Source organism: Pteropus medius, unplaced genomic scaffold (genome assembly GCF_902729225.1).
Source record: "Pteropus medius unplaced genomic scaffold, Ma_sr-lr_union100, whole genome shotgun sequence".
Classification (NCBI taxonomy): Eukaryota; Metazoa; Chordata; class Mammalia; order Chiroptera; family Pteropodidae; genus Pteropus; species Pteropus medius.
In genome coordinates, this window is record NW_024348304.1 from 415651 (window position 1) to 430974 (window position 15324).

Here is a 15324-nt window from a genome sequence, read left to right on the forward strand (position 1 = left end):
ATCTATCTTCTCGGGACACTGCTACGCGCATACGAGCTCTCATTACTCAAAACGTTTAAACGGCTCCAGCCGTCCGTCCATCCTTCCATCTGTAGGATAAGAAGTGAAGACTGAATCCACACACTCGACTTCCACCAAGGTCGCGCGCGTGGTCTTTGAGTTAGAATGCCACGGCCTTTGTGCACATCGTTCCTGAACGGTTACCAGCTCCGGCAGAAAACGCAGGTTCTGACGCACTATTCTCTAAAGGCACCGCAAAGAGCAGGCTTCCCCGTCACAGCCCAGGCCGTCTGCACACCCCACACGTAGCTTACCTTGTTACTGCATAGCTTCACCAAAGGCAATGGAACAATTTCAAAATTAGCACTTTAAGAAAGACAAATCCTAAGTGGCTGCTAAAAAAGCTCTGTTTTCTTTGACTTCGATTATAAATCTCATGACATGTTTTTATAGCCAAAATTATAAAAAAGTCCTACGTTTCAAGAGAAAATAGATAATAAAGCAGTTTCAAAAATAAGGAGGTTCTTCAAGAAAAAGCAGAAAGAACTGATGGTAACAGAAATCAGAACAGTGTTGCCCATGGGTGCTAGGGGCCGAATGGGGTGCTAAGTGCCCTTATGTTGGCTGGGTGTCACTTATACAATGTACACACATTTGTCACAACTCACCAAAGTGAACATTCAGATCTGTGTATTCACCGCACGTAGAATCTGTTTTCGACGAGGGTTTACAAGTCCTAAGAGCACATTTGTAACTGCCGACGGCCGTAAGTGAAAGCGTCGTCTGTGTGTGGAGTTCCCCGCCGTCCCCGTGACAGAGCGGGCCGAGGTCTGACCGTTCGCTCGGTGCTGTTACCAGGATGGGCGGTCCTCAGATAGGGCCACGATACAGCCCGCCTCTGGGGTCAGTAGCTGTCCTGCCCTCGGAATGTCCAGTGGGAGCAGCGCCAACCTGAGCCTGGGTTCTGTCCAGACGAGGGGATGCTGGGCATGACTCCCGATCCCAATGTTTATTCTTACCTTGGCACACTAAAACTCCTCTTCCCTGCCAAATGCCAAACTCTGCCACGCCAGCTTGTAAGCGAGGAGGTGAAGACCCTAAGCCTAGAACCACAGAGACCTGCTGCCTTTGTTCTGGACCTCTGTGTCTTTTGGGACACAGGGGTTTGGTCCTGGAGCAGAGCAGCACAAAGCCCTGTGAGCGGTGTCCTTCGGTGACCTTTGAAAACTGCCAGAGACACAAAGCCTACGTAGCAGAAGAGAGCCTGCTGTGCCCCATGGCGGGGCGCGGCCAGCTTACTAGGGCCGCTTAACCCCCCATCCCCCCGTCCCTTACAATTCTAACGGGACGAAGAGGGAGGGCGGTTTTCTGAACCTCCACTAAGTGAAGAGCTTGCGGTGGCCGCTGTCACATTCCTTGTCTCAAAGCCAGCCTGTGTGTTTGCGTTTCATGTTGAAACTTAACGGATGAGTCACCTACAGCACAGAGAGGTGAAGAAACTCGTGCAAGGAACCGCGGTCATCAGCCAGCATGCAAGGCCGAGCCATTTTTGCTACAAAGTCAGAATTCTTTCTTTCAAATCCTGTCTCTCTGCCTCATTGGGAATAAGTCCAAAATCACAAGAAAAACGTTGTATACCGAATATACACTGTACAAACTGTACTTTGTGTTGAAATAATTCTACCACTGTTTTTCTTACCTTTAGACATGATGTTGCCAGAAATGACTTCGGAGCCGTGGATCTATTTAATAACCAAGATTTGTTTTCAGGGTGGTGTCCTGCATTCTGCCAGGTGCTGGCCTGCAAAGCACGGGCTCACCCTAGACACTGTTGTTGGATTTGGACTCTGTTAAGCCAGGACCAAGTTTGCTCTAGCGCTGCCTGCATTATGACAGGTCTGTGTCTCTACAGCCCAGGACGATGCTGTGCTAATAAAGCTCCTGATAATTACAGGGTAAAGGGGGTGCCCGTAATAGTCCAGTAAGATAAACAGAAGGGAAATAACACAGCGAATGGCAAACGGCAAATTTCATGTGTCCAAACACTGAACGGGCTGAATCTCACTTACGAATTACGGCGGTGACAATTCCCTGTGGACGCTAAGAAGCAGAGGACTTAAACTACATGCAGACAGTGATCTCGCGCAGGCCGGAATTTGTGACAGAACGCTCGGAAGCCCTTTCACGTCTCGGGCACCTGCCACCGCCCAAGGAGCAGGCGGCTTCCTCTGCCTCCTCCCTCTGCCTCCTTTACTCCTCCACTTCCTCGTTCCCTGTGATGCCCGCCGCGCCGGCCCAGCACGCGCAGACCTGCCGCCTTTCTGTAAACCCAGGCCACGTTGCCTCGGGTCGCTCATATCATTTCCCAGCACGCGAAAGAGAAATCATATTTAAGTATTTTTTAAATTAATAACCAGAATTCTGGCCAGTCTGAAGGAAGGAGAATAAAGCCGCAAAGCAGACTCAGTCCTTCTAGTGGTTTCCGCACCTCTCCACGCGTTCTCTGACCCTCCCCCAACGCCCCTCCCCTTGAGCCTGGGCTGGACGTGATGCTGGTCTCCTGAGGAGCAGAACACCCTGAGGTGAAGGTGTATGGCTCTAGAGATGCTGCTGCTTCCGCCTTGGTCTCCCTTGGCCACGTGGTGAGGACTTTGAGCAAATGATGGAGCGGCCCACGTGGCAAGGAACCGAGGCCTCCTGTCCCACGGGCACGGAGTGAACCCTCTGAGAACTGGGAGCGCACGCTGGACTCAAACGCCCTCCTCAGATCCTGGGAGCAGCCCCTGCAGGAGGCCGGGGCCAGAACCAGCGGCCAGTCACGCCCTCTGGAATTCCCTGAAGCACAGAACCCGCAACACTACACACGCCTGTCGCTCAAAATCACGGAGCTCGGGGCGGTTTGCTATGCTGCAGGAGATCACTAACACAGAATTCGCGGTCACCGGAGAGTCAGCATCCAACGGATCTGGAATTCCGGATGCGAGTCATGTTCACTTCATCTCACCACTAGGAAGTGATGCGAAAAAGAAAACTATGACTTAAAAGTTTCATAAGATCATCGTCGCTCTCTCTCTAATTTGAATTCAGCCTGGAACGTTAACTGCCACTCTATGGTAGAAAGAGACAAGTGGGAATAGTCAGATGAGGGTTTACTAAGAAGAAATACAGAGTATTTAAGAGTTTATAGAACACTTTATCTATGTAATTTTGGCTCTTAATGGATGAGTACAGATATTTGCACAGATATCTATGAAGAACAGAAATTTCATTGACAATCACTTAACTCTAAGAATGCATGAAAAAATGAAAATTATTTAATACTCAAAATCCATTCAAATATCTCATTATGTGACTCTGAGTCAGGTATTATACAAAAAAATTATTTATGCTGACCTACACATCATTATTCAGGGCCTACGTACAACTTCTTGAGATTAAATGGATAAATGATCTATTAAATTAAAAATGCAACGTATTCCAGCAAGTGCTGAAATGGTTACCCTGAAAATACCAATAAAAATAAACATCATATTGTGTAAAACATAGCATTTTTGTCTGAACCAAATTGTCTGATAAAAATAAGATTTGGGTAAATATAGCCTACCCCTAATTTACTCTTCAGTCTCAGGCTTTCATTCATCCTTTCTTCTTCTGCAACAGGAGTGAGGACTCAGGGATGTAACCTACTAGCACAGTGATTGTCATCTACGGCTCTTAAGAAATGTTTTTTTCCCTTGGGAAAGTGGTCACTCGCAACGGAAACTTTGCGAGCACTTTGTTTTGTTCCTAAAACAAAGCTACAAGAAAGACTATCACAGGGGAATAAATGCAATGAACAATTTCTAACTAGCCAACTCCTTAAGACTAAAATAGATCCAGATCAACTGACGGTCTGCAATTAAACTGTTAGTTGTCGTAGCTGTATTTTCATCGAGCCTGACTTAGAAAGGCATGAAGCCATAACGTTCATCAGTTCCACACTTGCGTGTCTAATCTAAGAGGGCCCCGCTGGTTCCGTGAGCACGCGATCACAGGCCTCTGTCCACGCTGCCGCCACCCACTCCTGCCGTGTTCACCGCGGGAGGGGCCAGCTGCGCGAAACCCCAGCTTCCGCCCGCCCTCTGGGACGGCGCCAGCTCCCCAGATCCACCGCCTTCCCTCCGAACTTGCTTCTCATTTAACGTGTGTCTTGTCACCTCGCACTGCTCTTTAACTTTGGGTGTCTAACATCGCCATCTACAATTGAAAAAGAATTTTAGAGCAAGTACACTCCTGGCTCCATATTTTTCACATCCTCATTGCCAAGACCAATAATCTACGTGTCGCAGTGATTCAATAATTACTTGCCCAAACGAGATCAGAGGGAATATGAGACTATTTTTCAATGAGCAAATTAAAGTCATATAGTTTAAATTCTAGAAAAGAGTTACTCTTGTATATCATATCTGGAATTACATATCTGATTCCATTAATGTTTTATCTTGTGATTTTCAGCAGGCATTAAGTCTCTTTGGTTCATCGATTTATCTCATAAAAATTAGCTGATACTTTTTGAAAATTTTCAAGTTTTTTTAAAGGAAGATATAAATTACATATTTAGCTAAAATGATTTTTTATCACATTGTAAAAAAACTGATAAATCCTGTTATATGTGCATCGAAGAATTCTATCATCAAGTATGACGAAATAAAATCAAGACGCTAAAATTAAAACAGAGAGTGAGGAAAACAGCTCTGATTGCAAATTAGATTTCTACTTAATAACCGGGGTTGACATTCCACCAAGACAAAACAGGTGTTTCGGCCTGGAAGACATGACTAGGTATTATCTCCAGCTCAGATCAATAGAAATGTTCACAGAATCTGCATTAGTTCACAATGTCCTGCCTTCCGCCTCATCGGTGCGGCCCCTATAAATAAAAAAGAACACTCATCCCTCCTGCGTCATAACGAGCAATGCTTCGGGGAGGACAGCATTTCAGAAATGGGTCATGTGAGCTAGAGAGACAGAGCTGGCTTTCCCCGCACTTTTTTACCTAACACAAAAGAACCGTCTGGCTATAGAAACAACTAATGCAAGTAGCAAAAAACAAAACAAAACCAAACAAAACAAAACTGGTCCAAATGCTCAGGTCCACGAAATCCAGCATTCACTAGGAAAGACATTCAACAGCAGCCCCGAAAGCTCACACACTCACTGGCTGCAAATGTTTTCATTATGCTCGCGTTATGTCACGGTGCTTCTGTGGGGCGCTCTGGCCCTGATTAACAGGGCACAGGCCCCTGTAACTCCTTCACCCCTGGTAAGAGTTTCCTCTCGTCCACTCGATGTGATTAATGTCTTGGGACATCACAGAGGGTGGGACTCTGGTCCCTCTTGCCCTCTCTCTTCTTTTTCATTTTAAAAAGAGTCCACGTGCAGAGTGCTTTACACACGTAACTCTGAAGAGCCATCAGAAGACAGCAGGTCTCCTTGTTCTCGCCGTGGGCCCGGCTTCTGCGTGGAGCCACGGTAAACACATCGGAAGTGGAGTGAGGTCATCACCCAGCAGAATTTTAAGAAAGCCTCCTTCCCATATTATGACCCTGTGGTCAGACTAGTTATGTGGCTCTGGGTGAGTGCCCCGAATCTTCCCAGTTTCTACGTCTGTTAAGCGGAAAAAAGTAATGACTTCTTCCTGTGGCTGTTAACGAACATTAAGTGAATTAATGCACGCCAGGTCGCTGGGGTGGTTCCCACAGGGTAGGCGGTTACCACCGAGGTCTGGCCCCACCGCTGGTACACGGCCTGGGCCGGCACCCCTCTCCCCCAGGCCCTTTGTCTACTGGTCTTCATTTTCTCTAAGCAACGGCTCTTTGATCTTCTCAAAATTAATTATTTTAGCCGTCGCAAGGTTCTCCAGTTTCCCTCACCATTTTCCCCATCAAGCCCCTTTCTCTTAGAAAGGATTAATTAGAGAGAGGGGAAGAATGCAAAAATTCATGCTTTACGATTTTTAAAAAATATTTCTGCCACAGAAGTTTAGGAATATCTGTGATTCTGAAAAAGGTAGTGCTACGTCTACCACACTTAAAAGTAAAACAAATGAAAAGAACACCTGAAATTTTTTTTCATTAGTTGAAATGCTTCACAAGTAGAGGGGCAAATGAGGAGATGACAGGTTTTACTGGATCTTAAAACGCCTGAATTTTCCGGACGATGTCACGTTCAGGATGTCAGATTCAGTATCCGGCTGCTCCAACTGAGCAGCTTCTCAGAGTCAGCACCTGTGCCTTAAGAAGCTGGGGTCACTGGAAGGTACCAGGACACTCTGTAAACAATCGATAAACAGCCAATATTCGCCTTTCATTTTAGGGTCCTTGGTGATTAGTTGGAATTGGTGTTGGCTTACTCCATAGAGTTGGACTAACACAGAGAAGACACCAAATTCATTTGCCTCATTTGAGGAGAAACGTAAAAGTATTTTCATTTAAAGTTTAAAGTTTGCTAGAGGGTCATAGACCAGTTAAGTCAGGAATTGTGCTGGTTATTATGTGACCCCAGGGGGCTGCTGAGTCTGTGGCTGACGACCTGTTCGTACACCTTTATCATTCCTTGTCGCTCTCAAAAGCTGTTCTGTCTTCTTTCAGAAAATAACAGCTGACATTTATCAATCACTTCCAGTGTGCCAAGAACTATTAAGCCCTTTGCAGGCAAGGATGCATTTAATCTTCACAACCCTATGGGGTTAAGTCCATTTATAAGCCTCATTTTGCAGATGAGGAAAGTAAAGATCGAAGGGATTAACCAGTTCCATCCTGGGTACTCATCAAGTACGGGGTGAAGATGGCATTCAAGCCCACAGCAGAAAACCTTACCCACTGCTCCCAAAAGCCTTACTGTGAGTCTCCACTCCGACTTCAAATCTTCATGAGAGGAAGAGTCCTTTTGTGTGAACACAAAAGCAAACACAGCCCTGAATTCGTTTATGCAGCTATCGTAAATTTAAAGACGACGCTGGAAGCCGTAGGTTGCATCTTCTTAGCAGCCGTGTCTCTAGGTCAGCCAAATGACTTTTTTATACTACAATGGCCACGCCGAGAGTATGTCTGGTCTTCTGTTTCTCTTCATTCTTTTTCTCTGAAGAAATAACTCTCAGGAAATGATTTCGAACTCAGTGGTGTGACTGTGGAGCAGGGGGAGCGGGCAGAGAATGGGGAGGGCCGGGGAGATGTTTAAAAGCCGCCTTGGAAACCCTCTCTTCAGTGAAGGCACTGAGTCTGCAGGAAGGGGACTGAAGGTGTCTTATCTCGGGAACTGCATGGTGTGCGTGAACTTCCGCGGAAACAGGTGAAGAGACTTCAAAACAAGTCATCACAAGGTAAAACAGAGACAGCAGAGGGGGTGCAGGAGCAGGGGACAGACAAACTGGGGGACACTCAGGGACCCAGCAGGTATCTCAGGGAGAGCTTGGGACAGTCACAGTCTGAGGACCTATTGCTCAACCCACTCTAATCGGATCTGTAAGTGAGCAGATGGCCCTTGGCTGAGAGTGGAGTTGTATAGATATGTAACCGAATTTAAATCATCCCCACTAGAATGGCTCACTTTTAAAAGTTGACAATGCTGAGTGCTGCCAAGGACATTGCCAGGGGCTTTTTTTTCATAATAGGGACTGCCAACCGGCACTCACACGCCGCAGGTGAGAGAGCATGTGTAGCATGGCCGCTGTCGGGGAGGGCTGGGCATTTCTTGCAAAACGAGACGGCGTGCACCGCCACAGAACCTTGCAATTCCCCTCCGGGACAGCACAGGTCTGAACTGTGTGGGTCATCTATATGTGGGTTTTTTTTCAGTAGACTGGAAAACTTTTTGGAGATTTGCAACAATTTAAAAAACCTGCAGGTGAACCTTATAATTTTCTTAAGACTTTTTCTTTTCTCTAGCTTCCTTTATTGTGAGAATACATATGACATACAAAACATGTGTGTTTACCAACTGTTTATGTTACCAGCAAGGCTTTCGGTTGGCAGTAGGCTATCAGTAGTTAAGTTTTGGGGAGTCAAAAGGGATATGCAGATTTTCAACTGTGTGGGGTTCGGTGCCTCTAAACCCCAGGCTGCTCAAAGCACAACTGTATTTACTCAAGAAGAATGAAAACGTTATGTGCATACAACAACCTGTATGCAAACATTGCCGGGGGCTTTTTTTTCATAATAGGGAGAAACTGGAAACAACTCAAATGTCTATCAATTGAGGGTTGATTGGACAACCAAATAGTGGTCTATTCATACCACAGAGCAAATCACTCAGCCAGAGAAGGAAACAGACCACTGACACACGCAGCAATGCAGATAAATCCCACGAGCAGTATGCTGAGTGAAGCCAGACATGCAAGATGACACACTGCAGGATTCCGTCCACATGACATTCTAGAAAAGGCAAAACAATGGTGACAAGGCCAGATGGGTGACTGTCAGGGGCTGGGGGCTGAGGGATGGGGAGGAGACCAATTTCGAAGGGGCACAGGGAACACCAAGGTGACAGAAGTGTTCTATATCTTGATTATTGTGGCGGTTATGTTACTATACACACATTTGTCAAAACTCATCAAACTGTGTACTTAAAACATGTGAATTTTACTATATGTAAATTATACCTCGATACAGCTGGGAGTTTTGCTATTGTGTGTGTTTTTTTTAAACCAGATTTTTTTTTTATGGTGACACTGATTAACAAAATATAGTAAGTTTCAAGTGTACAATTCAACAATAAGTCATATATATTTTGCATTGTATGTTCACCACCCATAGTTAGATTTCTTTCTGTCACCACGTATTTGACCCCTTTTACCCCATCTACCTCCCCCATCCCCTGACCCCCGCTCCCCTCTGATAACTACTAGTCTATAGTCCATGTCCATGAGTCTCTGTTTGTCCTGTTTGTTTGGTGCTTTTAGGTTTATATCCCACATATAAGTGATATCTTGTGGTTTTCAACTTTTTTGTCTGGCTCATTTTGTTTAGCATGATTATCTCGAGGTCCATCCACGTTGTCGCAAATGGCAGTATTTCATCTTTTTTTTTTTATGGCTGAGTAATACTCCACTGCATATATGTACCGCAGCTTCTTCATCCGATCCTCTATCGTAGGACACTTCGGTTGCTTCCATGTCCTGGCCACCATGAATAATGCTATGAACATCAGTGTGAAAATATCTTTTCGAATATATTTTCAAGTCTTCGGGGTAAAAACTTAGTAGAGGGATTGCTAGGTCGTGTGGCAGATCGATTCTTAGTTTTTTGAGGAACCTCCGTACTGTTTTCCATAGTGGCTGTACCAATTTGCAGTCCCACCAGCAGCGCATGAGGGGTCCTTTTTCTCTGCATCCTCTCCAATATACAAACGGCCAACAAACATATGAAAGGATATAAACACATAAAACCGCTGCTGCGTTTTAATCTAAATCGTCCTCACATCCTCGCGTCGCAGCGAGAGGACATGTGACTCCGGAGATGCTCTCACAGCACGGCCGTCCCACTCGCCTCCCTGGCGACTGCTGTGCATTCTCAAGGGCTCCCTCAACCCCCACCTTGGCGCGATTGTTCACATTATTTTAAAAGAGAAGTTTAATCAGAGCTTGATTTGGGCTGAGTCTCCTGGCCGATACAAAGTTGGTCTGGGGGGCCGCAGTTTTAAAGCATATTTCCTGAATAAAGCCGGACACTGTGTTCTTACATGCACAGAATCACAGTCCTGGGTGCATAACTAGGGCTGCCTGATGAAAACAGGACGTCTAGGCAAAGTTAATTTTAGATGAAGAACAAATACTTTTTTAGTATAACTGTGTCCCAAATATCTCACGGGACGTGCTTTTTATTTGCTGTGGTTGGCAGCCCAATTAGTAACATTATCATCATTAGTCCACGCATAGGCTTTTCAACTTTATTTATTTATTCACGTAATTAATCTCGTATTCATGTTTTAGCTGCAGGTGTTTTTAATAACTGTGGCTGTAACCATCCTCTATGAAACTGCACAGCACCTCTAAGGCATCGAGGACTGACTGGTCTAGTGAGACGGGACAGGTGGAGGGTTCTGTCCGGCAAACTCTGATCTGCTCACCTGGGCATCAGCATCAGCTTGGTGCTCGTTTGACAGAATCTCCTCCCCCACCCAGACCGACTGAACTCAGAATCTGCATTTTAACAAAATCCCCATGTGACTAGCATGCATGTTAATGTTTTCGGGGCATGGATTTCGAAAGTGGCGTTTTACGAGCATTCTCAGGACCTATGCCGAGTGGACTGAAGGGGAAGTGACTACAAGCGGAGCGACCCCCTCACAGGAATATTTTAAAAGTTCAGGCATTACTTCAAGATCTGAATTATGATTCAGGCAGTGGGTATGAAAAGAAAGAAACTGAAATGAGAAACATTCGAATGGAAAAAAAATCAATGGGACTTGGTAACAGACCATGTGGAGAAGAGAAAGGAAAGACGTCAGAATCCGAATGTAAATCAGGCGGAAGCATCACGGGTCGCCAGGAGCGTTGGCGGTGGTTCTCGGCCTTATCTGCACACTGTCATCGCCAGTGCTGGGAGCTTTCCAGCACTGGTGCCCGGGCCCCAAGCCCTCAGAGTCTGATCTGAGGTGAAGCCTGGGCACCAGAAGCACACCCCAGGTGACGAGTGTGCAGCCCAGGTGAGGAACCACTGACACGGGCTTTTCAAATCTATTTATTTTCACTTGGAGTAGTGATTTTCAACTCTGGCTGCACTTCATAATTGCATGGGGAGCTTTAAAAGTACATCAGGATCCAGACCCTGCCCTTAGGGTATTCTGGTTTAATTGGTAATATTTTAGAAGTTGCCCAGTGGAATGTAATGTGCAGCCAGGGCTGAGAACACTCAGTTGAAGCATTCGGTTTAATCGATAATTTATTAACTTTTTTCGAATACATATAAAATGAAAAGGGAATTCAGTACTAACATAATCTAAACCTTCTAGTTAGGTAAAGTATAAACCAACACATTTTCATTTGCTCATCCTAACTTCACAATGGAATTGACTTGGGATTAGCTACGATTTCCTTTTTTTCAAAACCTCATTTTTATTTTAAAAAATCAGCTGATGATCACTGCAGTTGGATAACCATTTATGAAAGGAATATTATTCAGACAGTTAAAATATAATGTGAAATAAGTTGATTGCAACTACAATTAATATATCTTGGATAGAATAAGGTCCTGAAGGGAATGGAGGATAAGGAAATAAAATGTCTAGAATTTATTTCTAAGTCACAGTAAAGTCTCTATCAGGATTCAACTCTATAACTAAAATCTAAATAAAAAATACCAAGCAGAACAGTTAAGCACTTTATAGTTAACTTGTCACTATAGCATTATTTCCTAAGTGTGCAAAGTAAAGTAAATCTTTTTTCGAAAAGAAAAATGTTTCCAAATGACCTTTTATGAAATGGAAAATTGGCTTACCTCTTCCCTATGATTCTTAATTGGCATACAAAGAATACTTTGTGTCCTGTAGCCTGTAATTTGGTCAACTTCTGCATTGAATCGAGGATCCTAGTAAGGAAAAAGAAATTTAATTTAATGACTGACCTGTTCGAAGACTGATTTGATTTTTCCGATATAAGATTAGAGAAATCTAACCTTCGACTTACCTTGTTGCTCTGAATGGCAATTTTATTGTTGTAATAGGCATCGAATCATATGAGTACATATCATCTTTGACAAAGATAAATTTAAGCGTTTTGTTTTTTTTTAGAAGCTAATGTTTCTAAGAACCAAAAAAATACAGACTCAAACAAATGTCTGGAAATATAGGAAATTTGAAATATTATTTCGAATAGCCTTACCTAGATTTGGGGAAAAGTGGCACCTGTCCCGCTCTGGAACACAGTTTGCCTGCTCCTGCCACACTGCCCAATGCTTCTGTGCCATGCAGAGGAAGAGCGTCTCTGCTCGGAGACTCTCCCTATAAAACCTCCCACTCCCAGAACGACTTTACCTCCCTTGTGATCATTTGTTTCCTTGGTAGTCTGTTCTCCATCTCAGGCGTTCATAAGAACTTAAATCTTATCTTTCCTTCCACATACATATATATATATATATATGGAATATACATATACACACATACACATACACACATACGTACACATATACATATCTATATACACACACACATACACACATATACATATAGATGTATGTGTGGCCTCAATGGGACTGTAAACAACCCCTTAATCTTTGAATCTCTTTCTCTCTTTACAAAGCACATCACACACATTAATAATCAAAAGGACTCTGAGAAATGTGGTAGTTCTAAATGTGGGTTAAAGAAAGAGGTACAGGCTCCTCTCCGCTGAACTTTGGACTGGGAAGGTTAAAGTTAGGCTGTAAACTCGATGGGGGCTTTTTTTTTTTTTTTTGGTTCACCAGCACGTTCCCAATATTAGCACAGGAACTCAAAAACGTCCGTTGAATAAATGAAGGAATTCATTAGCAAATGACACCATAGTTATTTAGCGTGATCATTTTTTGCTTATTATCGTTTAAAGCAAACCTTGTAGGTGGGGGTGCAGGTGCTCACCAGAGGAAATGGACAGATACCACTAACGGGGTAAGATCAGAATGGAAACAAACACGCCAGAGCATAAACATAGGCATGAGCGCTGTTCCCTTCCAGCTGTAGCCTCGGGAAGTTACATGCTCGATCTAATAATAGCACCACTGCTCTCAAAACTCTGCTTTTGGAATTCCCTTCAGAGAATATGGAATAGCCACACTGGAAAATCCTCATCTTTGAAGGTCATTTCTATTTTTTTCTTTTTTTTTTAATTAGTCTAAAGTCATGCAAAGCCAAAGCTGTGAATGAAGTAAATGATTACTCTGGATTCACTCAATTGGGGTCAAAAATGAGGCCAAAAATGAGGCCTAAGAGAACCAAACTTGGCATTACAGACAATTTCAACAGAAAAGTTATAAAATGGTGGAAAGTCAGAATTAATATTTTATATTTAAATAAACACTACTGTATGTTTGCTTTTTCTGCAAATATGCTCAAAGTTATATTGGGACAAAAAAAAATCTTGGCTGACTGTTTCTAGAAAATGGTTCTTAAATAACATACTAAAGTATTTAATGAAAGACAGGATACTGATATTGATGAATTAAAGAAGTAAAAAAATATTAAATTATAAAGTGAGTTACTTTATAAGCTAATGCCAAATTATGATTAAAAATGCATCCTAGGCAATTATTTTATTTATGCAGATTTTAATTACAAGACCAATTTATAAAGAAGAGGACTAAACCCAGCTATCTGATCAAAGCAATAGAGTTAGACAGACTGAAATTAGTAGGCCTTTCAAGCTTTTGGTGCATACTAGAAGTTAAAATCAACAACAGCCCTGGAGTTCTCTCTTCATCGAAGGGCGGGAGTAATGTATGCTTCAAATTCACTTTAGGTGAATTCTGGCATCTTACAGAATCTTCCTTTAATAACGCACTCAGTGCAAAGTCAGTAAACACAGAGAACTTCTAACCGCTCTCGGCCCGGGAAACACAAAAGGAAAAACAGCATGATTATGATTGTGATTATTCCTTTTACTGTGCATGAGAACATGTCAAGCAAACAAACAAAAAAACCACAAGCCTTGGCTATCCACTCACCATAATAAACAACTGGTACCCACCTGCCCTCCTGCTGAAAATATAAGACTACATCAAATACATGAGACGAGAAAGGCACAGGGACCGAAGAGAGAAAATACAGGATTGCCATGCAATGCTGTCTTCTTGGGGGCATCTTCCTGCTGGGGAGAAGGCAGATGGGACCCAAGTGGAAGTGAACGGGATCCAGGGCTTCCAGGGTGGCTGGCACTGGCAAGGCTCCGTCGGGGGCGGGGGGCGGGTAGGATGAGGAGAGGGGTGTAAAGGAGGGCTGGCAGAGGCTGGGCAGCCGTCGACTTCAGACGGGCACAGCGCACTACGCTAGAACTAGGAAACAGCACCCGCTGCGGGCTGAACGTTGAATGGCAACACCAGTTAGGGCAAGGTTAGGACAGCAGGGTTCAGCTCAGCCAGGGGACAGGTCCCACTGGGCGCCTCCGGCATTCAGCTGAGACACAGGAAGGCCAGTCCCTAAGAGCAAGGGCCATACCCCAGGTGGGATCTATTCAGGAAAGGTACTCTACAAAATAGTTGGCCTGTATTCTTCTAAAACATAGGTCAAGAAAGAGGAACGCTGAGGAACTATGCCGTATTTAAAGAAGGCAAAAGAAACATGACAGTACGTGCAAGGTGTGATCGTGGACTAGATCCCTGGTCAGGGGGAAAAACAACTATAAAAGACATTAACGGGTCAGCTGACCACGTGTCACTATAGACTGTTAGACAGTAGTACTGCGTCATAAAATTTCCTAGTTTTGATTTATGTATCCCAATGGTGTTCCTGTGAGAAAATATACACCATTTAGTTAAATGTCTCCGACTTATTAAATGGTTCATGAAAAATAATATGCATTTATTACTTACATGCGCTATGTATAGAAAAAGAGATAAAATGAGGCAAAACATAAACAGTTGGAGGATCTGGGTAACGGGCACATGGCAGCTTCTTACATGGGTCTTGCAATTTTTCTGTAAGTTTGAAATTATATAAAAATAACAGGAAACAAATGAAAGAACACAGCAGACTTGCCAAATTATAGGCTGGTTTTCTTTGACAGAGTGGCATTTTTCAGACACTGCCTCAAGAAAATTAGCACATTGAGCAATGCGGTTCCCAAACTGTGTTCCCTGGGGCACAAGCATGCCATGACAGATTGGCAGATTTATCAAAATTAAAACAGTTGCTATTGTTATGTCTTTCTTCTAAAATTCATCCTGAGAATCATTTTATTCATCAGAAATTCATTTGAAAGAGCTCATATTTCTTTAGGAAAATACCTTAATACTTGAAAGAGGAAGTGAGACCTGCAGGATAAGAGATGGTGAAGTTTTATTCACCGGAGAAAGAACTGAAAGGGGGTGGGAGGAACAGCAGCTACTTGGGGAGGACGCGTGAGCAGCAACGCGCCCTTCCCTGAGACCCTCCGGGTCTTCCCCCTGGACGTCATGGCGCACGGGGAGTGGCTGCCTGCGGGACATTCCGGTTGACTTGGGAGGAAGAGGGGCGTTTGGACAACGTGAATCCTTTAACACAGGAAATCTTAGAGAGGCTCGAGGCTTCCAGAGGACGTGGAACTGGGGGCTCGAGGCATTCTGTGCTCATTAATTTTGTGTGTCGGCTTGACGGGGCGAAGGGATGCCCAGAAAGCTG

General features: G+C 44.0%; 1 protein-coding gene across 5 annotated transcripts in view; it reads right to left on the bottom strand.

Moving 5' to 3' along the window:
* The window catches only part of PDE5A (phosphodiesterase 5A), a 103966-nt gene that overhangs the window by 63533 nt on the left and 25109 nt on the right, over positions 1-15324 (bottom strand). For all 5 annotated transcript variants that reach the window (XM_039879510.1, XM_039879509.1, XM_039879511.1 and 2 more), the window contains one exon: positions 11475-11564. In XM_039879510.1, the coding sequence (XP_039735444.1) occupies positions 11475-11564 (90 nt within the window). The remainder of the gene's footprint in view (positions 1-11474; positions 11565-15324) is intronic.